Source organism: Emydura macquarii, unplaced genomic scaffold (genome assembly GCF_026122565.2).
Source record: "Emydura macquarii macquarii isolate MOO-44397 ecotype Brisbane River unplaced genomic scaffold, CSIRO-AGI_Emac_v2 contig_2795, whole genome shotgun sequence".
NCBI classification, from domain to species: Eukaryota; Metazoa; Chordata; order Testudines; family Chelidae; genus Emydura; species Emydura macquarii.
Genome location: NW_027132932.1, coordinates 4,841,759 through 4,866,316, shown reverse-complemented (window position 1 = coordinate 4,866,316; position 24,558 = coordinate 4,841,759). Strand labels below are relative to the sequence as shown.

Here is a 24,558-nt window from a genome sequence, read left to right as displayed (position 1 = left end):
GTGTTCTCCAGAAGGGAGTTGATGTCGTTCCCACACCCCAGCACTGAAGAGTTCACCTGTGCTGGCACGGCGCAGAACCCAGTTGCTGGAGAGGGGGCCATTACGAAAGGGAAGGTGACACCACAAGTCATCGGTCCCTAGGTGCTGAACTTCATCGGTCCCACTTTTCCTCAGAGCACGGTTCCCCAGCAGCCCAGCATCAGTCAAAGGAGCGGCACCGCCGGTCATCATCATCGCGCTCCTCGATGCCGAGGTGATGGTCGTCGGAGCACCATGGTACCTGGGGATAAGGACATCGCTCCTCCACCCTGTGGCACCGCACCACAAAGGAGCCAACCGTTGCTCCCCCATGGTCATCCAGCAGTGAGTCAGTTTCCTCAAGGGAGGATAGGCATCCTGCTGCCAGTTTGGGGCATCACCACCCCACAAGGACTCACGAGCAAGTCCCTGGCTCTGCAGCTTCTGGTTGGCCCCAGGGCCAGTGGCCGGCACAGTGGCCATATTGGGGACCTTGGGGGATTCCAGTGGCCCCAGGCTTTTTCTCATACTGGTCCTCTGGTGTACAGTCAGCACCAGTGGCCCTGGAAGGAGCACGTGAGTCAGCCTCAGAAGAGGGCTTGGACCCTCAGGAGGGGACGTCATCAAAGGCCCCCCAGCAGCAGGCGGGGAGGCCGCCGCCCTCTGTGTCAGTCCAATCCTCATCATCCTCCCCGGATGAGGTGGTTGTGTCAAGGTCATCGATGCCCTTGGACGATTTTAGGGCCCACCAGGAGCTCTTTAAGAGGGTGGCCTTGAATTTAGGTTTGGAGGCAGAGGAGCTCAAGGAGGCCTCGGACAGCCTCTTTAACATGCTGGCAGCGGCGGCTCTGTCCCGGGTCTTCCTGCCTGTGCGCGAGGGGGTGCTTAAAGTGGTAAAAGCCCTATGGCAGACGCCATCATCTGTGGCCCCGACATCAAAAAGGGCAGAGAAAAAGCACTATATTCCCGCTAAGGGATTTGAATATCTGCTTACCCACCCCTCTCCCGGTTCCCTCGTGGTGATGGCTGCCAACGAGCGGGACAGGCGGGGCCAGCCCAGCTTGACTTCCAAGAACAAGGACAATAAAAAACTGGACTTGTTTGGGAGAAAAATGTATTCGACAGCAAACCTGCAATTTCACATTGCTAATCAGCAGGCACTCCTGGGCAGGTACAACTACAACCTTTGGGACTTCCTCAAGTGTTTTGGGGAGGCCTTGCCCCAGGAGCAGGTGCTGGACTTTGCCATCGTCTTAGAGGAGGGTAGCATGGTGGCTAGGGCAGCCCTGCAGGCACCTTCTGATGCGGTGAACTCAGCCGGGAGGGCCATGGCCTCAGCAATCTGCATGTGTCGGTGCTCATGGCTGCAGTTTTCTGGGCTGTTGCAGGAGGTCCAGCAGTCCATTCAAGACCTCCCTTTTGATGGATCTGTCCTTTTCTCAGACCAGACTGATACTAAACTGCATGGTTTGAAGGATTCAAGGGCCACGTTGCGTTCCTTGGACCTTTATACACCCCAGGCCTTGAGGCGCCATTTCCGCCCTCAACAGCAGCAGCAGAGAAACCAGCCTCCTCATTTCACCCCCTATAAAAGAAGAGATAGAGGGTCTAGGAGGCACCGGCGACTGCGGGGTCTGCCCCAGCCCCCATCAGGGGCCTGCCAGGTGCTCCAACGGCCAACGTCAATCCTTTTGAAGGTGCGCCCAAGGACGGTGTTCCAGTCTGCATGCAGGATCCTCCCTCCCATCCATTTCTCAACCGCCTAGCTCCCTTCCTGTCTGAGTGGGTCACAATCACATTGGACCATTGGGTCCTTGGCATAGTCTCAGCAGGATATGCCCCTCAGTTTTCCTCACACCCCTCCCTCCCCATCCCTTTTCAATGACCCTTCTCACAAGCAACTTCTCATACGAGAGATGGAGAACCTTCTCAGTCTAGGGGCCATAGAGGAAGTTCTGCCAGATATGAGGGGGAAAGGGTTTTACTCCCGGTACTTCCTCATCCCCAAGGTGACCGAGTGTTTCAGGTCCATCCTAGACCTGCGTCATCTCAACAAATATCTCAAGAAACTGAAGTTCTGCATGGTCTCCCTTGCTTCCATCATTCCCTCCCTGGATCTAGGAGACTGGTATGCCACCCTTGACCTAAAGAACACATATTTCCACATTGCGATCTTTCTTGCCCACAGGCATTTTCTCCGCTTCGTAGTGGCTCACTCCCACTACTGGTTTACAGCGTTACGCTTTGGCCTCGTGTCTGCCCCGAGAGTGTTCACAGAATGTCTGATGGTGCTGGCTGCGCACCGAAGACGCCAGGGTGAGCAGGTTTATTTGTACCTGGACGACTGGCTGCTCAAAGGCAGGTCTCAGTCTCAGGTCCGAAACAACCTGGACCTCATATGTGCCACCTGCTGCCGTCTGGGCGTGTTAATAAACGAGCAGAAATCAACATTTAGATTTGCAGTAGATAGAGTTCACCGGAGCAGTTCTGGATTCCATGCAGGCCAGGCCATTTCTGCCCCAGCCACGCTTCGAGGCCATGTCAGGCATTATTGCTCGCCTACGCGAGTGTCCTATCACAACGGGCAGATCCTCTCTGCAGCTGCTAGGCCATATGGTGGCCTGCACATAAGTAATGAGACTTGTACACCTAGAACTCAGACTTCTCCAGTTGTGGCTGGTCTCGGTGTATGCCCGAAGCAAACACTCCCTGCACCGAGTGGTCACGGTTCCCCCCCATGTCCTGTCCTCACTGGAATGGTGGCGGAACCCTTGCTCGGTGCTGCAGGCTGTGCCGTTCGAGGAGCTATTCCCCTCGGTCATGCTGGTGTCGGGTGCCTTGGATTTGGGGTGCGGGGCCCATATCAGTTCCAACCTCAACACACAGGGAGTTTGGTCGCGGGAGGATCAAAACATGCACATAAACTTTTAGGGAGCTGCGGGCGATACGTCTGGCTTGCAGGGTGTTTCTTACCTTCATTGTGGGCAAGGTAGTGCGGATGCTGACGGACAACACCGCGGCCATGTACTACATCAGCCCTCTGCAGGGAAGCGGTATGTCTGTGGGAGCTGACAGTGAGCCATGATTTTCACCTGATCTCCTCTCACCTGCCAGGTGTCAGGAACGACACAGCAGACCGCCTCAGCAGATCTTTTTTACCCCGCCACAACTGGTCACTCCACCCAAGGGTAGCTGCTATGATCTTTCAGAGGTGGGGCTCTCCCCAAGTGGACTTGTTTTCATCCAGATGGAACAGGAAGTGCCCCCAGTTCTGTTCTCCTGCGGTCTCGAGGAGGGCTCGATATCCGATGCTTTCTCTTGCAATGGAAAGGGTTTCTGTTGTACACATTTCTACCCATTCCCATGTTGCACAGGGTCCTCCTGAAAATCAAGAGGGGCAAGGCGAATATTATCCTGGTCTCGCCGGCGTGACCACACCCGCATTGGTTCAGCATGCTGCTGGAACTGTCGGTCCCCTCTCCCCTGCTGGAGTTGCCTCGGTGGCACGATCTCCTCTCCCAGGACCAAGGCCACTTTCCACACCCGGATCTGGATTCCCTGTATATGTCAGTGTGAAGACTCCATGGTTGAACCTGGATGAGCAGGCCTGTTCATCACAGGTTCAGCAAATTCTGCTGGGTAGCAGAAAGCCTTCCACTCGGTCCAGTTACCTGGCCAAGTGGAAGCAGTTCACCTACTGGGCAATGTCCCATGGAATTCCACCTGAGTTATCATCGATCCAGGCTATCCTGAAGTACTTCTTGCACCTCAGCCTGCAAGGCCTAGCTATGGCTTTGCTGAAGGTTCACCTGGCGGCTATCTCAGCTTTTCACTCTCCATTGGATGGGAGATTGGTTTTTCCCCATCCCATGACGGTTAGGTTCCTGAAAGGAATAGAGAGGCTCTACTCTCAGGTCCATGACCCGGTGCCTCCTTGGAATTTGAGCCTAGTTCTCTCACGGCTCATGGGTCTCCTCTTCGAGCCTTTGGCTACCTGTCTGTTACTGTTGCTCACTTGGAAGGTATCCTTTCTGCTAGCAATTACCTCAGCAAGAAGGGTCTCTGAGATTAGGGCATTTACCTCAGAGCCACCATACATAGCCTTCTAAAAGGACAAGGTCCAGTTGCAGCCTCATCCTGCTTTCCTGCCCAAGGTAGTGTTTCAATTACATTGTAACCAAAATATATTTCTACCAGTGTTTTTTCCCAAGCTACGTGGCTCGGAGGAAAAACGGAGGTGGCACACGCTGGACATTAGGAGAGCGTTAGTGTTCTACGTTGAATGCACTAAGTCGTTCCGGAAGACTACACAACTCAGTGGCAGATAGGAAGAAAGGCTTACCTGTCTCCGATCAGCGCATTTCCTCCTGGATAACTTCCTTCATCAAATTTTGTTACGAGCAGGTGAGGGTGCCTCGGCTGGGTGTTGTTACAGCCCACTCCACCAGAGCTCAAGCGTCTTTGGCGGCCTTTCTGGCACAGGCGCCGGTGCAGGACATCTGTAGACCTGCCACATGGTCATGGGTGCACACCTTTACGGCCCACTATGCCACTGTCCAGCAGGCAGAGGATGACGCCGACTTCGGCAGAGCGGTGCTGCAGGCAGCTCATCTATAACTCCGGGCCCACCTCCAAGGTATTGCTTATGAGTCACCTAGAATGGACTCAACATGAGCAAGCACTCGAAGAAGAAAAGACGGTTACTCACCTTGTAAATGTTGTTCTTCGAGATGTGTTGCTCATGTCCATTCCATGACCCACCCCCCGTCCCTGCTGTTGGAGTTGATGGCAAGAAGGAACTGAGGGGGTGTAGGGTCAGCGGCGCCTCATATACTGCGGCATGTGTGCGGGACTCCAGGGGGCGCCGGAACCAGCTCTATGGGTACTGCTGAAGGGGAAAAAATTCCAGTAACCGTGCGCAAAGTCACACACCTAGAATGGAATGGACATGAGCAACACATCTCGAAGAACAACAGTTACAAGGTGAGTAACTGTCTCTTCTTGCACCTTCCAGTGAAGTATCTGGTTTTAGCCACTGTCAGATACAGCAGCTGTTCTCGGGGAAAAAACGGGGGGGGGGGGCTTTCAGTGGCGGCGGGGTTTCGCGGGGGGCGGCGGCGGGGGGGGACTTGTGGCAGGTTACATGGGGGGAACAATGCCCTCCGCCGAAACCCTTCCGCCGTTTGCCCCTTTTCGGCGGCAAGGTTTTGCGGGGGTGGGTGGGTGGGCACTTCTGGCGGCGGATTCGGCAGCGCAGTACAGCTCGCGTACCACCCAGCCTTCTTCGGAGTACCACCGGTGGTACGTGTACCACCGGTTGAGAACCGCTGAGATACAGAATACCAGAATAGATGGATCTTTGGTCTGATCTGGTATGGCAATTCCTGTGTCCTAGTCATTTTCTTCTTGAAACAATGTCTGAGTTTAATGAAGAGGGGAAGCTGACTAGTCCTAGACAGTTTCTTTTTGCACGTTTGACAGTTTGATACTGCTACAAAGAGAAACTGAGAAGGATTAGTCAACTTCCCTTTGCATCATTTTAATAGCGAAGTGAAATTAACAAAACATCTTGATGATTGCAGATCATTGCTTGTTGTGTGCATACAACTGAGTGGTATGGTGGCTAGCAAAAAGCATCCGTAAATTGTACTGACCCTGACCTGCTCGGAAAAGGGAATGAATTAGATCAATTAATAGCCCTCATCCACCCTCAATTTCTGTTGTTTTTATCTGTGAGATAAGGGCTACAAATGGACCTGTCTCAATGTTGCCTTTGATTTGCAGCACTCCATTCATTCTCTGATAAATAAGTAAATGTGTTTAAGAATAGCATTTATAGTGTAATATTCTTGGTAATCACCAGAGGGAAATGTTCATTTGCTGTTCCCCATAGTGCTTTTTATGTACAATTAAAGTTGGTTGACACCAGAGAATAGCCAATAAACAGTTGTTAGCTGTTTGCCAGCACAAGAAGGGGAAAGTATATAGTATACCTGATATGCAGTTACTTTTTTCAGGTTACCCTTACGCTATGTCTGCGCTACAGACACTACAGCAACATAGTTATGGCACTACAGGTATGCCACTGTAATGTAGACACTCGCTACAGCGACAGAAGATGTGTTTCCATCACTGTAGGTAATCCACCCTTCCGAGACTGAAGTTTAGAACTCAAGCAGAAGTCCTATATTTATATTTTTACTTTTTTATCCCACTGAAATCAATGGAGCTGCTGGGCACTCAGCACTCTTGGAAAAACAGGTCATTTATTCTCAAATGTGGATGTGGGAACTTCAAGCATCCATTTTTGAAAAATTTGGCGGCAGTCTTTTTAGGTGCTCTTACGGTACCATTGATGGCATATAGAGTCAGACCTTTTTTATGTAGTCAGTATGCTTTGAAATGATAGAAAAATGAGCATCTAGAATAAGAAAAGGTATGGTAACAAAATTCTACTTTTACACAGATTTCTCCCCCCGCCCCCATCGAAACTTGTGGAAATCTTGTGTCCCAAATCCCTAAACTGCCTTAAGAATCTCAACACAAGTCTTTAAGAAGTGACTGCTTATTAATAGTACAACTTCATGTTGGACTGGAAGCTCAGGAAACCTGCTGTTACTTATAAAACCAAATATCAAATCAGTGTTTGTTTCTTGTAGGTATGCAATGATAAAGCATAACTTTATGGCATCCAGTTCATTGTTTCAACTCAATCCCTTGAAACCACCAGAAAGCACATTTTTGCATATTTTTTTCTTTGCTAAGAAAGATATGCAGTGCAGTGGATCTACATTCATGAAACCATATTTACAATTAATGTTCTTTTCTGTACCACTCAAGATTGTCCCAGTTTCTCTGTTCAAAACAAAGAAATATTGCAAACATTTTCCAATTGGAAGTAAGGCAGCCATTGCCCATGGTAATATTATCTCACTTAGTCAGTTACATTCCAATTCCATTTTTTTAAAAAAGGTTCTGCTTCATATATATTTCCCTAGACTAGACATCCCTTTTACTGGTCAGTGGTCTTGCTAATTATGCAAGATAATTCCTTTAAGCAAACTGATCCAGTTTTGTTGAAAGTTCATAACTTTTGGAGTCTTACAGTAGGCTTGTGAGAATCATGAAATCTTGGCTCTGTTCCTGGCTCTGACTTGAACTTCTTGTGTGGTTCTGAGCAAGTCATTTTACTCTCTCTCCATTTGACAGGGATGAGACTAAATACATCATGAATCTCGGAGTGTTTTACAGTTACTGGATGGATAGTGCTAGAGAAATAAAAAGTCTGATTAGAATTAAGCATCTGGCAAATGTAACCCATGAAAAGTGTTTGAAAATAAAGGTTTTATTTGGAAATAATGACTGATGGTGGACATCTTACTGAAAAGCAACATTTGTCTCACAGCCATTGTGGGAATCCAACCCAAGAGACTGTAAGAGCCTCATTTTTAAAGATCCCTGTGCATGAATTGCAATTATAGATCAACCAGTAGGCATGTGCAAGTCAGGACTGTACATGTGCATAGATACAATAATAAAGATGTGTGCGTCTGCAAATCCCCAAGCTGTGCGAGTGCATCAAGAGTTCACGGTACAAGCTTTTCTTCAGATTGTTAAACCGATATTAAAACATCATGCATAGTGGTTTTATAGTCCCATACCTCAGGCTTCCATTCTGCAGGATTCACAAACGGTATCTTTTTCAGTGAGATGACTGCCACTGTATCTGTTCATACATAGGTTGTACTGCTTGTACTTTAAACGCATGCTTGATTAATAGAAGTGTTTGAATATGTTTAAAAACACACTTTTTAAACAAGGATCATTTGAGTGTGCACAGGTAAACTGACGACTGTGTTCTCCCTAGTGTTAGTACAAGGAATATCATTCAGAGCAATAAAACATTCTTAGGCAGGGGTTCTCAAACTTTTTCCTAGTGTGGACCATCTCTTAACAGATCATTTCACCAACCTGACACTTCCTTTACGGTCATACAGGCCATCTGACTACCCCCATGGCCCTTTTCATCCCCTGTGCTCTTGGACATATTACCCAACTGTCTCATTCCTTTCTCATGCTCCCCTGGATGTTCCTTTCCTGTTGATGAGTGGCAGCTGCAGTTCCACTGGTGAGTCCAGATCCCAACGGCCAATTTCCTTCTACCTTATGTGAGAGCACCCCTCAGTGGAGACATGAAGGTTGGCTCCTCTTCTTGCTTCAGTCTCCTCACAGGAATCTGCAAAGCACAGCCCCACAAAGTGCCTGGCTGGGTCTCCTCTCATTTCCTCTCCTCTTCCCAAGCATCCCTCCTAACTGCACTTATGTCCTCTTCCATGCTGCCCTTTAAGAGCTTGTTGACACAAGAAAGTTGCCCTGGTTTAAACTAAGGTGTGAATTTAAACCCATTTAGTTAAACAAATGCAAACCCCTGTGTGGACACCCTTACTTCATTTTAAGAGTGGCTTATTTTGGTTTAGTTTAAGAATTTGTCTATACTTGAAGATTAATTGGATTAAGTTTAAGTGTGAATTTAAAGCACAGTCAACCTTAGATTAAACTAAATGGGAATAAAATGCTCTTATTCTGAGACAAGAGTGTCCACACATGGAACAGCTACTGTGCTTTAAATTCACACCCTAACTTGATCCAAATTAACTTTCAAGTGTAGGCAAGCCCTAAATCGACTAGGAGCAAGGTTAATTAAACCAGAACAAACCACTCTTAAACTGAAAAAAGCATCCACCATTGGGGTTTGCCCCAGTTTAACTAAATCAGTTTAAAAACCAATTTAAGGTAAACTAGTGCAACTTTCCCACTTTGACAGGGCCTGACTGCCTTCCTCTTTTCATGTATCTAGCAAGGTCCCCATCTTCAAATCTCTTCTTTAAAATGCACTTCTTTTGCCAAACTTTGCCATGCTGATCACGCTGACAGTGAAATTCTGTTTTCATCTCTTTCCTTTCAGACTGTTTCCAATCCATCTGAATTGGACTCTGAACTCCTCAGCGCAGAGTCTTTGCTGTCTCTTTATAAGGGCCAGGTACACTTACAGTTTTCTATAACTAATACTTTGAAGGTCCACTAGAGTGGTAGCTTTGTGGGTGAGATGGTTTAGGTGGCTTGCAACACTTCTTTGAAAACATACCCAGACTCTGAGACTTCTTGCTCCAACATATCACAGTTCAGTGAATGGACCTTTGTTTCATCATCTTGCATTGGAAGTAAATATGTGAACATCAACAGTAGCTGGTATTTCTCTTAAAGAAATGAAAATCCTCCTTGTGCTAGTTACTGACTGCTCCTCTCTTTAACCTTTTGGTTTTAGATGGTATGTTGGCTGAGGTGACAAGAAAAGACCTTTTCACGGACACCTTCTGTAAAGTGTGTGGAGCTGTTCTGCAGTTCGAGTCACAAAGAATTTCACACTACGAGGTAGGCCACAATCATATGTCAGTATCCTCCTATATAACGCTGCCTGAATTTTTTCAATGATAATTGCACTGCATAAGGATCACTTACAGTTTTTTGTACTGAGTTATCCAAGACTCATCCTCATGGTTGGATGGTGACCAGAGTTGCATGCTGTGACTATCAGGATCAGTTACGCAGTTACTGCAACTGAAGGGTTGCACACGTGTTCTGAGTAGATCACATAAGACACAGTGAACAATAAATCTGGCTGATGGCAGTTCTTGGAACTAATAAATATCTTGGGTGAATACTGTATATGTCAGACCATGTGCTTTGCCTTTACTTGGGTTCACTTGCATATGTACAGAGTTCCCCTGGCACTAGCATTTCCTCCAGTTTCAGGCAAAGTGATACAATCTTTTCATTCTCAGTCTTCACGAGTTAAAGAAGTTCAAAATGTCAACTGCCTTGGGGATTCATTTTTGTTATCTACAGTAGTAACTGAGGGGTCGGTCCAGCAAGATGCTGAGTGCCCTTAACTCTTATTCACTTCAGCTGGAGTCAAAGGTGCTCAGCGCCTCAGGGATCAGGCTTCAGCATGAGTTTCTCTCTCTTGGGATATGTCTTCACTGGGGAAAAAATGTGTGTTCTTAACTCGAGTTAGCTAACTTGGGTTACAATAGCAATGAAGACATGGCAGCTCGGCTTCTAACTTGGGCTAGCAATTCAATGTAAAGCCTTTAGGGGAGGATGGGGTTGAATTCGAGCTGCTAACCTGAGTTAAAAGCCGTGTTGCTGTGTCTTCACTGCTATTTTAACCCAGACTGTTTTGTTTTGTTCAGTGCAGACATATCCTTTGTTGACTCTGACCTCAGCTGAGGATGCGGATAAAATCCTAAAGAGTCCCTGACTTCATCATTACAGGGTGAAATTTTCCACACTGAGAGTGTACTCTTAGTCTATGCTTTAGCCAGCATGGAACTCATGTGTAGCAAGATCTTGTTCTCTTTGGTGGTGTATGGGGAGCCTGGAATTGCTCCTCTGATGCCATGGCATCCATATGGATAGAAGTAGCTCAGAGCAAGCAAATAATATTTTGACCAACAGGTGATTACCATATCATAGAACATATGTACAGCTATGTCACCAGACAGAGTGTGGGGTGGGATGGCACCTCAGAATTACAAAGGAACTGAAAACCATTAGATCTTCCCTATTGTGAGGCAGAATGGCCATGTGGTTAGGGTACAAGACTGGGATGCCGGAGAGCTGGGTTCAAGTCTTCATTGTGCAACAGACTTTCTCTATGATCTTGTGTTTCAGTGTTCCCATCTGTTAGAGATGGAAGAGATGCTTGTTTCACTAAAGTGAGGATTTCCTGGTGACTGTAAAGACTGCTTTTAGATCCGTGAACAGAAGGCCCTATGAAAGTGCTACGTCTTAGCGTTATTTATTAATAAATATTGTTATACAAACAGGCTTTGTCCAGTTGTGGCTTTCTTGCTGTATCAATACAATCTGCAAGTATGAAAGCAGCTTTTCATCGTTTCATAGAGTTTACGGCCAGAAGGGACCATCAGATCATCTAGTCTGACTTCCTGTATATCATAGGCCATTAAATTTCACCTATTCACCCCTATATAGAGCTCAATAACTTGGGATAGACCAAAGCAATTCAGTCCTCAGTAGACTAAACAGTTGTGTGCCCTAAGCAGAGAACAGGAGAGTGAGGTGCCAAGACCACTGCAATAACAGGGAACTGATTTGGTGAGGTATGCCCAGAAGATCCTAGCAGGTGAACCAGGCCCTATGCTGCAGAGGAAGCTGAAAACGCCCCAAGGTCCCTGCCGGTCTAACCTGGGGTGAAAATCTTTCCCAATCCCAAACAGATTTGTAGATTCAAAGACCAGAAGGGACCATTGTGATCATCTAGTCTGACCTCATGTACAGCACAGGTCGGAGAACTTCTCCAAAATAATTCCTAGAGCAGAGCTTTTAGACAAACATCCAGTCTTGATTTAAAAATTGCCAGTGATGGAGAATCCACAATAACCCTTGATAAATTCTTCCAATAGTTAATTACCCTTACTGTTAAAAATGTATGCCTTATTTCCAGTCCTAATTTGTCTAGCTTCAACTTCTAGCCATTGAATTGTGTTATACTTTTCTCTGCTAGATTGAAGAGTCCATTATCAAATATTTGTTCCCCATGTAGATACTTATAAACAGTAATCAAGTCACCCCTTAACCTTTTCTCTGTTAAGCTAAATATCTTGAGCTCCTTGAGTCTCACTGTAAGGTATGTTTTCTAATCCTTTAATCATTCTCATGACTCTTCTCTGAACCTTCTCCAATTTATCAATATCCTTCCTGAATTGTGAACACCAATAGCAGACACAGTATTCCAGCTGTGATTGCACCAGTGCCAAATACAGAGGTAAAACAACCTCTCTACTCCTACCTGAGGGTCCCCTGTTTATGTGTCCAAGGATCATGTAGTCCTTTTGGCCACAGCAACACAGTGGGAGCTCATGTTCAGCTGATTGTCCACCATGATCCTCACATCCTTTTCAGAGTCACTGCTTCCCAGGATAGAGTCCCCCATCCTGTAAATATGGCCTGCATTCTTGGTTCCTAGATTAATACATTTACATTTGCCGGATTCAAACATATATTGTTTTTTGCACCCAGTTTACCAAGCGATCCAGATTGTCTATTTCAGTGACTTGTCCTCTTCATTATTCACTGCTCCCCCAATCTTTGCATCATGTGCAGACTTTATGAGCAGTGATTTTATGTTCTCTTCTAGGTCATTGATAAAAATGTTAAATAGCACAGGGCCAAGAACGAATCCAGCAGGACCCCACTAGAACACACCCATGCTATGATGCTTCCCTACTTACAGTTACATTCTGAGTAGCCAGCTTTTAACTTATTTAATGTGTGTCATGTTAATTTTATATTCTAGTTTTTTAATCAAAATGTTGTAGAAGTCTATCAACACTATTATCTTTATCAGTCAAATTGTAATCCCATCTAAAAATGTTATCAAGTTAGTTTGATAGTATATACTTTTCATAAACCTGTGCTGTTTGGCATTAATTATATTACCTTTTGGTAATCAAGTCCCATATCAGCAGCTCTATTATCTTGCCAGGGACCAATGTCAGACTGACAGGCCTGTAATTATCCAGGTTATCCCATTTACCCTTTTAAAATATTCACACAATATTTGCTTTCTTCCAGTCTTCTGGTACATCTTCCTCAGTGTTCCAAGAATTAATGAAAATCAACACTAATAGTTCAGTGAGCCCCTCAGCCAGTTCTTTAAAAACTCTTAGATACAAGGTGTCTGGGCCTGCTGATTTAAAAAATTTAAAAACTTTAGTAGCTGCTCTTTAACATCTTCCTGAGATACTAGTGGAATGGAAAGAGTGTTATCGCTTGATATGACTACATCATCTATTTTTTCCCAAATACGGAACAGAAATATTTAGTGGATATTTCTGTCTTCTCTGTGTCATTATTGATAATTCTACCATTTCCATGTAGTAATGAACCAATACTACCATTAGGATTATTTGGCAAATCTGGCAACCAGTTTGACCCTGAGCATGTGAACAAGACCCACAGCCAAGCACCTGAGAGGATTATCTCTGAACCACATCAGAGCATCAGTGTCTTGTCTTCAGCTGTGGCCCGTCCCTGATGCTTCAAAGGATGGCAAAGCAAAACAAAACAAAACCAACCCAACCCAGAATACATGCAGTCAATTGTGATTGAGGGGTGGGGGAGGATTCCTTCCTGGCCCCTTCAGACAACCAGCTGAAGCCTTGAAGCATGATATTTAGATATAGTCAAGTGTTATGAGCGTGCTGAGGGCAGCACAGAACTTCCTGTTCTCTCTGTGGTGCATAAAGGAAGGGAATGAACAGGGAGATTCTCAGATTTTGACCAAGCAAATCTTAATTTCTGGGTATATCAGCACATGGGTCCTTGTTAATGAAGTAGAAATAATTCTTCTCTTTCCAGGGCAAAAAGCACGCTCAGAAAGTTCGCCTATATTTCCAAATGCGCAGTGAACAAAATGACGGACAAGAGCCTGGCAAACAGAAGAGACCAGATTATGTGAACTTTCAGGTGACGTTTCCTTGTCAGAACACTAGCTAAAATGTTAAATGAGCTCTTCATTGTTGAACCCTTGTCACTGAGCTTGCCCTTGGTTTCAGATGGATGGGAGTGGAGGAGTGGACAAAAACAAATATTGCAGTCTCTGCAACATGATTTTTACTTCCCCAGTTGTGGCTCAATCTCATTACCTGGGAAAAATACATGCCAAAAAGCTGAAGCAATTATCAGGAGACCAACCTCAGATGCCTGCACAGAGCACTCAACCAGAAACAGGTGAGAACTAAATGGCCTCTGTGTCCTACAAGGTTGCATGTATTTTACTGTCACTTCTCTGAAACAGAGAAAGTGAAGCATTGGTCATCTTCCCCGCACTATGCTTCTCTGTGCTTTTTTAGTGTATTGAAGTATGGCAGAAGGTATGAAAACCCAAGATGCAGCCATCAAGTGAAAGAATGAAGACATTGTTGCTCAATCAGAGAGACAGCAAGTCCGTAGCACAGGACTGTGAGCCAGGAACCCTTGAGTTATAATCCCTGCTCTTCCACTGACTCTGGTTATAGGCAGATGTCTCCATCTGTGAAATGCAAACACCACATATACTTAACAGGCATTATACTAATTGCTCGATTAGTATTACTAATGATCAAAAAAATCAATCCAGGGACACGTAACTGTGACTAGCGCCTTGTGCAGGTCCTAGGATTGAAACCTAAAGTACCTTTCTTGTACTCATGCTACCCACTCAATATACCTGCAGGAGCTGGAAGAAGCTGACTTAGTGGTGAGATCAAGTCATGTGCCTGATGAGCCCGTTCTCCTTTGTGACGTGATAGAGCTTAAGGGTTGTGTTTGTTGGTTCTGGACACTTTGTGATCAATGTGAATACCAGTGAGACACGGTACGCCCGATTTGCTGATCAATAAGGTTTAATGTGCAAGGTTTTCTATAAATATACTAGTTAGACACACAGCCTAAAATTAACTACAATATATCATACTCACTAAGCCTGGAGAGCTAAGCAGTTACTCAGAAGGCTGTATACAGGAACAGCTTTCTTCAGGGCCCCGCCAGGGAGTCAGTGGATCCTCTGGTCCAACCGGCAGCACCTCCCGCGGAGTCAGGTGTTGATGCAGCGCCCCCTTTGTCTAAGTGGTGACTACTTATACCCTTCCATAAACAACCTTCACCTAATTATCTCTCTCATTATCATATATGCTAATTACCTACATTGGGTTTCCACCCTTAACTACATTCCGTTCTCACCATGATAATTGAGGTCATCAAAACAACATCTGGTGATAGGAGGGGCAGAGTAAAAGTATGCCCCTTGGCAATAAAACAGTGTACCCCAGACGTTCAAGGATAACTTGTTGTTCCCATCACTGTTATCTATGTGCAGCTGCAAGCAACACAGTATCTGTATTTTGTCTTATGATGTGCCGTGGTATGCAGAAACTGAGACATCTATAGGGTTATTCAGTCTCTGCCAACTGGAAGATGTCATGCTACAGGGGTCAGAATAGCCAAGCAAGCAACTGAAGCTGTGCTAGGCCTGTAGGACAGTGGTCAAGCAACTCAAATTGTATTGGGCCTTCAACGATGTTCTCTCTTGAAGAGTGTAGTCTGGGGCCACAGGGCTGCTATTCTGCTGCTCTCCCTTTCCGGCTCCAATAGTTCAGTATTTCTATGGACATGGTTCCAAAGAACTGTTCCAGACTTTCCTTTGCTGTGCTCCTAGCAGGTTCCCCGGCTGGTCCTTCTCCATCTCTGGCAGTACAGCAGCCCTCAGCTGAGCAGCTCTCCCAGGATCCAGATGCTGAAGAGTCCACATCATCCTCTAGCACAGCTTTGGATTTAAATGACCCTGACAAATACTGCAAGCTCTGCTCCGCTCCCTTCAATAATCCACTGATGGCCCATCAGCATTATGTTGGCAAGAAGCACAAAAGGAATGAAGCACGGAAGAAGATGATGGCGGAGATGGGAGATGAAGCTGTTCCTGTGGAATCCAGTGCAAATGGTAAGTAAGCTATGGGGAATTATTCCAGGGTCTTTACTGATTGTAGGTTGGTATTTGGTGGTATCATAGAGTCATTGTCTGATTGGTGGAAGGAAATGAGGGCTTATTCCTCTGCTTTGGATTTAGTTTGTTTTCTCCTTTCCCTTTGCACTGTGCATCGGTAGATTTTATGGTCTCTGGACATCTTTGCTTTGGAAAATATTTCCTGGTGGCTCTGAGGCCCAAATCCAGTTCTTGTTGAACTCAACATCAAAACTCTCATTGACTTTAATGGGAACAGGATCTGGCCCTATGTGAACGAACTGAACTGCTGGCCCTTTCTATACTAGAACTCAGGAACTGGACCTGACACCCTATTCAAATGTGGCCATTTATCTATTGCAGATCTCATTAAATGAACCAGGCTGTGATAAATAAACTCAAGGAATATGCTTTGATGGCAAACAATAGCCTGTTGCAGTTGGGTGTGTTTGCTGAATTTGACTGATGGCTTTTTGGGATGGGGCATCTATTTACTGATTTTGCTGTGTTTGTAAATATTGATGCTTCAGCTTGTAAGATGGGAGCGTGGACTCAGAGCGTCCTGAAAGGCCTTAGCTTTAGGAGTGTGGGTCTTTGGAAGCAGAGGAGTTGCCTCAGCCGAGGGGTGGGGGTGACCGAACAAGAATATGAATAGGGCTTTAACTGAAGAAATATGGCTCATTTATTTAGTCATTAATATTAAGTAAAGAGCATAAACGTAAACAATACAAACATGAAACCAAAGAAAGATACAAAGGCCTAATATTTTTCTATGTATGCAATAATTTCTCATAATACACAATTCTATTATTGGTCATTTTATGTTTACAGACAGATATTCGCTTGTAAACTCTGTTATTTACAAACAGATGGTAGTTTGTAAAATCCTAGTTACTTTTCACAGACAGATAACAAACGAACATCTGTCTGTTTATCTTAAAGCAAGTGCTACTTTCATAGGTTACCAAAAGCACTTCTCTCCTTAGGCCAAGTGGACTCTGATAAGTGTTAGCCATCCCTTGGACGCTGCTGGTTCATAGAAGGGCTCAGTCCAGCTACTGAGGATCCCAGCGGGCTGCAGTCCAAAGTGCAACTGATTTCAGGGGGTTTAAATACCCTCAAACTGATCACCAAACTAATCAGCATGTAACCAACCAGTGAACAGTGTCACTTTTGCTATCAGTATGTAACCAACCAGTGAACAGTGTCACTTTTGCAGTCAGCTTAACCAATCAGTGAACATTTTTGCTGAGTCATCCTGACTTGTAGGCACTTTCAAGTGTTACTTAGCCGGATGTGGTCAGCTCTGGTCAGCTTTTGTTTTTATGTCTGCCCTCTGTTTGTGCTGTGCTAGCACCCGGACAGCCCTTATCAGGTCCTTCCAGCCCTTTTCCCAAGCTATATACTTTACTATTCTATCTTAAAGCACAAAACCCATTAACTATTCTTTCTATATTCTACGGGGGGAAATGACATGACTTAGTGAAGCTTTTCCTCCTCAGACCTTACCACATACTCAATTGAGGCTACATGTATTACATCCATTATGTGCCAATTTGAAGATTCTCTAGGTATCACCCGGCATTCTCTACTCAGGAAATGCCCTTGTCTGAGCTAACACTACTGTATTTAGACTGGATGGTCCAGTTTATATTGTGAATGCTTATACTATATCCACACTGTGGGCTTACAATAATACTTCAATTTCCAGTACAATTATCCTTCTTGTCAGCACTTAGATACCAAGGTAATAGGCACCCTAGAAATATCATAGACAGAGTGATCATCATCAATGTCCATAAATAATATTCTCATTATTTAGATCATGCCCACACTATTCTGTATGCTTTAATGTTTACTTTCACAGACACAAGTTCTCATGTAACTATAACAAAACGAAGTCTGTTTACTGCAGAAACTTTGCCTCTGTCTGTAGAAAGCTTTTGGGAGGACCCGGCCTCTATAAAATGACAGTTGCATAAAGGAGTAGACAAAATGTGCCTTTTGTTTTGCTGGTAGTTTGCAATCTCTTTAACCCACAGCTTTGTTCTTTCAGCAGTTGGAGTTGGTAACTACATATGTCCTATATGTAACATCACTCTTACGTCTATAGAAATGTACCAGTCCCACATGCAAGGAAATAAACATCAGATTAAGTAAGTCTTTTGTCACTGTACATCTCTGGTTGCAGCACTGCATTGCTGGTGCAAGTTTCTGTTAAAGAGCGGAAGGGGTGGAGAGGGTGCAGACCTTGCCTCTGGTGGCTGCTCTGTCAAGTGGCTTTGATGTTGCGCATTTTTTCTACTGGCTTAAATGGACGCCAACAATTTAAAAATCATACTCCGATTGAAAATTTACCTAGCATTGGGTGATGATATCCTCTCGCTCCCTCTCCCTTCACCTCTCCAGATCAGCTCATGGAGCTCCCACACACCCCCCCTCAATGTTGGCAGTTCCCTGCCTGTGGAAAAGGTGGTGAGGCCTGTAGTTTTTCCTTACTCATTTTGACACATGCAGGCAGCACTGTATACTTCAGTATGGAGCCTTCTGTGCTCAATCACACTTAGAGGGAATGGTTTGTAAATGTAACGGGCCCGTTCCATGGAAATTCAAGACCTGATCCCCGAAAACGTTGAGAGCCCAAAACTCCCATTGACCTTCATGAAAGTTGCTGCACGCTCAACATCTGTTGGAAACAGACCCTTTCAATATTAAACATCCTATAAAAATAATGTAGGAAAACTCGTCATTCATAATCTATATAGAAAAGGTCTTTAAAACTCTTTGTCAAGCTAGTTTAACAATTTGTGGCTTTAATCTCTCTCTATATTCACATATCTAGATTCTGTACCACAGAAAGCTGGGATGACAGAGAATCTCCACCCCTGCCTACCTTTTTTTCCTTTCCTTTCCCATCTAGTCATTCCCCCAGTCACATTTAAAAAAAAAACAAGACAAAACTGCTGGTCATAATAATAATACTTAGTGCTTATGTAGTGCTTTTCAAGGCATGTTCTTCTCTCAGTTACATTGCTATAAATCCCAAATAAATCTATTGGCTCTAGTGGAATTATTCCAGATTTACAGTAATATAACGGAGAGCAAAATCTGGCACTTCATCTCCAGTAGACTTTACAGATACAAATGGATGGTAGGGTTGTAAATATAAAGGGCCCGATTCACCACTGTTACTTTAGTTCTACACCAGCATAATTTCATTGACTAGAGTGGAGTCACACCCATGTAAAACATTTTTGAATCTGGCCCAGATAATTTCCATTTTATCTTCTTAGTGTATTTACACCTAAACAATTAATTATGTGACGTGCCACCAGGAAGACATAAAGGTCTTTGCTTGGCATTCTGCCATAGTTCAAAAAGGAAACTGGCCAGAAAGGAGATGAGTTTTAGTAACTAAGATTTTATATCTGATTTTTGCAGAGAAAACATGGTTGTCAACCTCATAAAGAATTCAAAGAAAACATATGACTCCTTTCAAGATGAATTAGCAGATTACATTAAAGTGCAAAAAGCTAGAGGACTGGAACCAAAAGCATATTTCAGAAAAGCAGAGGAGGAAGAGTTTGAAAACTACGAGGTTGAAGAAGCAAATTATTGTGATGATACTGTACCTTCCAGTGTTACATTTGAACAAGGACAGCATCCCATCCTCTTCTCAGAAACATGTACACCATCACATGCTGTTGAAAACAGATTGCCGTGCTGGTCACCAGCTCATGAGACTAAGCTAAGACTAGAAAACATGGCTAAGTGTCATGACAGCAAGGAATATTATTCAGAAATGCAAACATCTCAGGTGATCTCTTTCAAAGATGACAGATATGGCCTATCATCTGCAGAAACCAGTGACTGCCACAAGCACATCTCTTCCGATAATAGCACCTGCTCCTATAGGAAAGGTCGAAAGCTTCGAAGGAAATATGAAGAGGGGGAAAGACACACTGGAGAAGGTGAAGAAGAACACAACAAAGAAGCCATGAAGCAGAAGAGAAAGGAAAACAGTGAAGATACAGATTCCAGAAAGGACAGTGAAATGCAAAAGCAAAGAAAGATTGATATAGACTCCGTTCATGAGAAAAAATCAAAGCACAGTAAAGACAAAAGACTTAAAGAAATACCCACTGAGAAGGAGAGTAGAAAGCACAAAAAGAATAAAAAGAAACCACAGCCTGATGGCAAAACAGAAGAAGAGATGCTTTGGGATGAATCTATCCTGGGATTCTAATAGAGGTTTTGATTAACTTTATGAAGTCGGCACTTCTTGTAGTCTCTCTTAACCATGGTGTACTATGTTATGACTCTATAATTTTTTTTTAAAACAAAGATTTTGTCCCACTCTGGGGAAGCTAGAAAAAGCCTGACTTCTGAAACTATTGGGTAGTAGGTATGAATCCACTTTTAATAATCTCATACACACAAAAGTCATACAACAATGTGAATTGAAAGCCTGTAATCTGTTCTGGAATGTACTTCAAATATGTTCAGTAACTACAGCATTCCTTTTGGAGTTTTACTAAAATGTATTGTCTCTTCCAAATCATATTACTGGCATTAATATGGAGAATTTGATTATTTTTCTAATAGTATACAGAGTCTTGTAAGATAAATGACAAGTGCACAGTACACCCAACCATCCCTGCACCAGTTTCACTGAAGGCTTTTAAAGGAGAATGTGAAAAATATTTAGGTTTTTTGGTTCCAGTTCTTATTTACAGCTGTTATTTTTTCACCCAGTTCTGAATGAAAAGCAAAAGAGTCTATTAAACATGCAACTGATTGTCAGATATATGTTGTCCAGTATATTTTTCTCCACAGCTGTGATCCAAATTTTTAGTTTAGGAAATATTGATAAAGTACCATATACAAAATCAATTTCAATTGATAACCCCAGGCTAAGTAGTGTTTGCCACTCTTATTCAAGATAAAATCTACAACTAGTAGTGTTGGAATAGAGCTTGATTTGAAAAACAAACAATGCTTGAAAAATTCAAGAACAACTTTGTATTATTTTAGAAATAAAATTCTACCAGCAGTTCATTCACAATATGAAATTAGATCCTTGTGATAGAGAACTAATGTAATATTTGGTGTGTTAATGTTCTCAGGCTGCCTTTGTACTACTCTTACTAGTAGTCCCAAGTCCTGGGTTTAAATGGGCCATTGAGACTGAAACTACCTTTGCACCCCTACAGATGGTTCTTCTATGGCAGGGTTGAGTCACATTAGCAAAGGGATGGGAGGTGAGGGCGCATGCCCAGTGTCTGATGAGGGCAGTGGTTTTCAACCTGTTGTCCGTGGACTCCTGGGGGTCTGCAGACTATGTCTAAGTTTTCCAAAGGGGTCCGCACCTCCATTTGAAGGCCACAAATGAAAAAAGGTTGAAAACCACTGAGTTCTGGTGTATGGGGTCTTTGGATAAAGGAGGGTTTGAGTTTCCCTTGCTGTCATTCTTTCACCTTTAGGAGCAAATTGACTAAAATGCAGTTCTACTCTGAAAAGTGACTAAATAGCATTGTCTCTTGGTCACTCCAGATCAGAATATGTTCAGGTTACAAGTAAAATGGGGGCTTTTTTAAGCCTGCATTTGGGATCTGAAATTCACGCTTTGTACTTTCCTCTTCATGTAGCATCATTCATAACAGAGATTTTGCAGGTTAGTCTACGCCCTCAGGGCTCCTGTGCAGACCTATTGTTTTCATTGAGTTCGCACAGGTGTAATCATCTGGAATTTAAACAGTGCCAGAAGGGAGTAGAGTCCAGGTTACTCTCTCTCGGCTGTGTTGGTTCTGCTGAGACAACAAACATAAAAAGCAGTAAATCCTTTGGTCACTAAGCCATCAGCTGTGACTCCAAATAGATTTCTTGAAAAAGAAAGTGCCATTTTTCCATAATCACTTTTCAGAATAGAACTGCGCCATAGGAAGGCAGGAGAAGGACGTGAAACTGCTCTGAAAATATTTTAAAGGTGCTGAAGTGCTGAAACATTTTCCATTCCTTTAACGGGCATATTCATAGCTAACTCCATTCCATGGAGTTATCCTGTACCATCCATTGCAAAGTGTTTGATCAAGAAATTGTGGAATAGCTCCAGATCCAATTGCTTGGCATCAGATATAAGTGAAAGATATGAGACTCCAAAAGGAGTGATATTACAGCATGTTCAGTAAATAGGAATGAATAGAACTCACCAAAAGAGTGACTGGTCTGTCATGTAAATGCTGCACATGCCACTTGTCAAGTGGTTATCGCTCCAGCATATCTGATATGGATCTCTATTTTATATAGAGACATACTTTTCTAGCCACTCATATTATATAAATAATGAATGTGCTTCGTATTTTTTCCAAATATCTATGTGCCTGCTTTTCCAAATTTGTGTCAATTTATGACAGACCATTTTTTAAACAATTAGCAAGCCTGTTTTTTAAAAAAATCTTACCATGTATTGTAAGTACATGTTTACCATATACACTGTTTGGAACGGTCATATACTTTTTTCCCTCCCTAGTTGCAAAATTCTCTAGATACTGTTTATAACTAAAGCAAAGAATGCCCATTTTAGGTTATTAATCTAACTAAAGCCACAAAAGCATGGGAATTCTGAGGTGAGGCACAGATTAAGATCCCGATCCTACAATCAGATCTGCACAGGTGGACAATGACATCTGCATGGAGACCCGTTCAAGTCTATGGTGCTCCATGCAGGCTCAATGCTCCACTTGCACAGATCTAATTGCAGAATCAGGGACATTCTTTTCTAAACCTGTATATTACAAGGTCTTTAAACAGACAACCACTGTACATCAGCACAATAAAATTGAGGTATGGGCAGATTTTCAGTTTTACCCCTGAACTTCATTGTTGCATTAAGAATGCTTGAATGTAAGTTCAGTGTGAGACAGGATAATCTAATGGTTAGACTGGGAATCGGGACGCCAGCCCTGCCACTGGCTTGCCACATGACCTTGCTCAACTCACTTCACCTTGTGCTTCAGTTTCTCCATCCGTAAATTGGGTATAATAATCTCTAGGAGAGGGGTTGTAAATTATGCTATTTGTAAAGTGTGTGGTGATCCTTAACTAAAATGTGCTGTGTGAGTGCAGTCATAGAATCATAGAAGATTAGGATAGAAAGGGACTTCAGGAGGTCATCTAGTCCAACACTCTGCTCAAAACAGGACCAACCCCAACTAAATCCATGAGTGTGTATCTTTTGGCTTTTAGTATTTCCTGGGCCCACCTGTATTTTCTCCCTGGTATGTAGTACATTGGAATATCCACTGTGATATCCAATATGGAGATGTTTGAAAAAGCCTGTGACTAAATAGGATCTCTCTCCTGCACCTTCAAAAGCAGGAGAGAGGTCTGGTTGACAGTGGAACAGAATACGTAGCAGAATGATGTCATAGGAAAGCTGTACCGTATATAGTTTAAAGATGAGTGTGAACTTCTGAATATACCTTGCATGGCCTCAGCTCAGCAAGTTACTTTGTGACTATTCATATGCTTAACCTTTAGTCATGCCACTTAACCTGCCTTGTGGAATTAGGATCTAGGCCTTTAAAATCTCTCCTGAAAACCTCTCCTAGAGGCAGCCGTACAAAGTGAGGGTTGAGAGGTATTCTATTTAAAGTGTAGTATATGGTCTGAATAAGGGCCCTTCAACTAATCCCCATAAGCGTGCAGTTCAAATGTATTATGTAAGAAGTACAATGTTTTTTAATTGCATGGGGATGTTATGATAGCTATAAAAAGATATCAACTGAACACATTTTCAGAATGTTTTAAATATCAGAATAAGACATTAATTTGAAGGTTAAGCATTCCTAAAATTCATGTCAGTAGCATTTCTGTTACTGCTCATGTTACTGTGGAAAAATGCTTAGCAGTATTTAAAAAAATGAGCCCAAATTGCAGTGTAGTTAAATAACCACTGTCAATTAGTTTAGGGTTGGCTATGTCTACACTAGAGACCTTACAGCGGCATAGCTGTGCCAATACAGCTGCTCTATGTCGACAGGAGAGAACTCTCCCATCAATATAATTAATCCACCCCCAGCGAGCAGTGATAGATATGGCAGCAGGAGATGCTTTCCTGCCGACATGGCCCTGGTCACACCAGTGCTTCTGTGGGTGTACTTATGTCCCTCAGGGGGTGTGTTTTTTCAGACTTCTGAGCAACATAAGTTATACCGACAAAAGTGCTAGTGTGGACACAGCCTCTAATTCATTTTATGCTCTGCTACTGCTTTCAGTCATACCTTTTTAGACTGTTGTCTTGAACCTCTGAGTCATGAAATAGAGCCCACAATCTGTATTTGCAGCCCTCTAAAAATGAGTGACTGTTAGTTTAAAAAATGTGTGTATCCATCAGAGTACTGAGGTGAAAGTATCAGGCTGTGATTCAAGAGATCTTGGTTCTCTTTCCAACTGTGTCTAGACTTTCTCTATGATCTTGGGCACCTCTCTTAATTTCTCTGAGCCTTAGTTTGCCCATCTGTAAAAATGGGATAATAATAGTTTCATACCTTACTGTGGTGATGTGAGGATAAATCCATTATTTTTTGTGAGGAGTGCATGGTCATGGGCTTATAAAAATACCTATAAAATACCTATAAAAAGATGTATGGACATTGATGACCAAAAAATGAGCATAAGTGCCACATTTTTTTCCCCTTTCTGCAGAAAGTCTTAAAAACAAACAAACAGAAAACTATTCCTTCTAGAGAAGGTTCAACCTATAGCTAAAAGAAAATGAACTCATTTTGGCAGGCACTAATGTCAGCTCAAAATTTGGGCCTAAACACCATCTTCTGTTAAATTTTCAATAAATGCAAAGTGTCTTAATTTCAGAGAGTTACAAGAAAAGCATTCAACCAACTTTGCTACTCTTCCATGCAGGTGATGAGCTGCATGTGATAAACTGGAGCAGCAAT

At 43.4% G+C, this 24,558-nt stretch overlaps 1 protein-coding gene across 5 annotated transcripts in view; it reads left to right on the top strand.

Annotated features, from left to right (window-relative positions):
• Positions 1-20,406, top strand: part of KRCC1 (lysine rich coiled-coil 1) — a 42,420-nt gene extending 22,014 nt beyond the window's left edge. For 2 of the 5 annotated variants that reach the window (XM_067567607.1, XM_067567610.1), the window contains exons 2-7: positions 9,344-9,450; positions 13,462-13,569; positions 13,659-13,833; positions 15,299-15,580; positions 17,658-17,757; positions 19,043-20,406. In XM_067567607.1, the coding sequence (XP_067423708.1) occupies positions 9,344-9,450; positions 13,462-13,569; positions 13,659-13,833; positions 15,299-15,580; positions 17,658-17,757; positions 19,043-19,847 (1,577 nt within the window). In that variant the 3' untranslated portion in view covers positions 19,848-20,406. Of the gene's footprint in view, positions 1-8,983; positions 9,059-9,343; positions 9,451-13,461; positions 13,570-13,658; positions 13,834-15,298; positions 15,581-17,657; positions 17,758-19,042 lie in introns of all 5 variants that reach the window. The other 3 variants (XM_067567611.1, XM_067567608.1, XM_067567609.1) reach the window with 3 other exon arrangements.
• Positions 20,407-24,558: the final 4,152 nt, after the last annotated feature.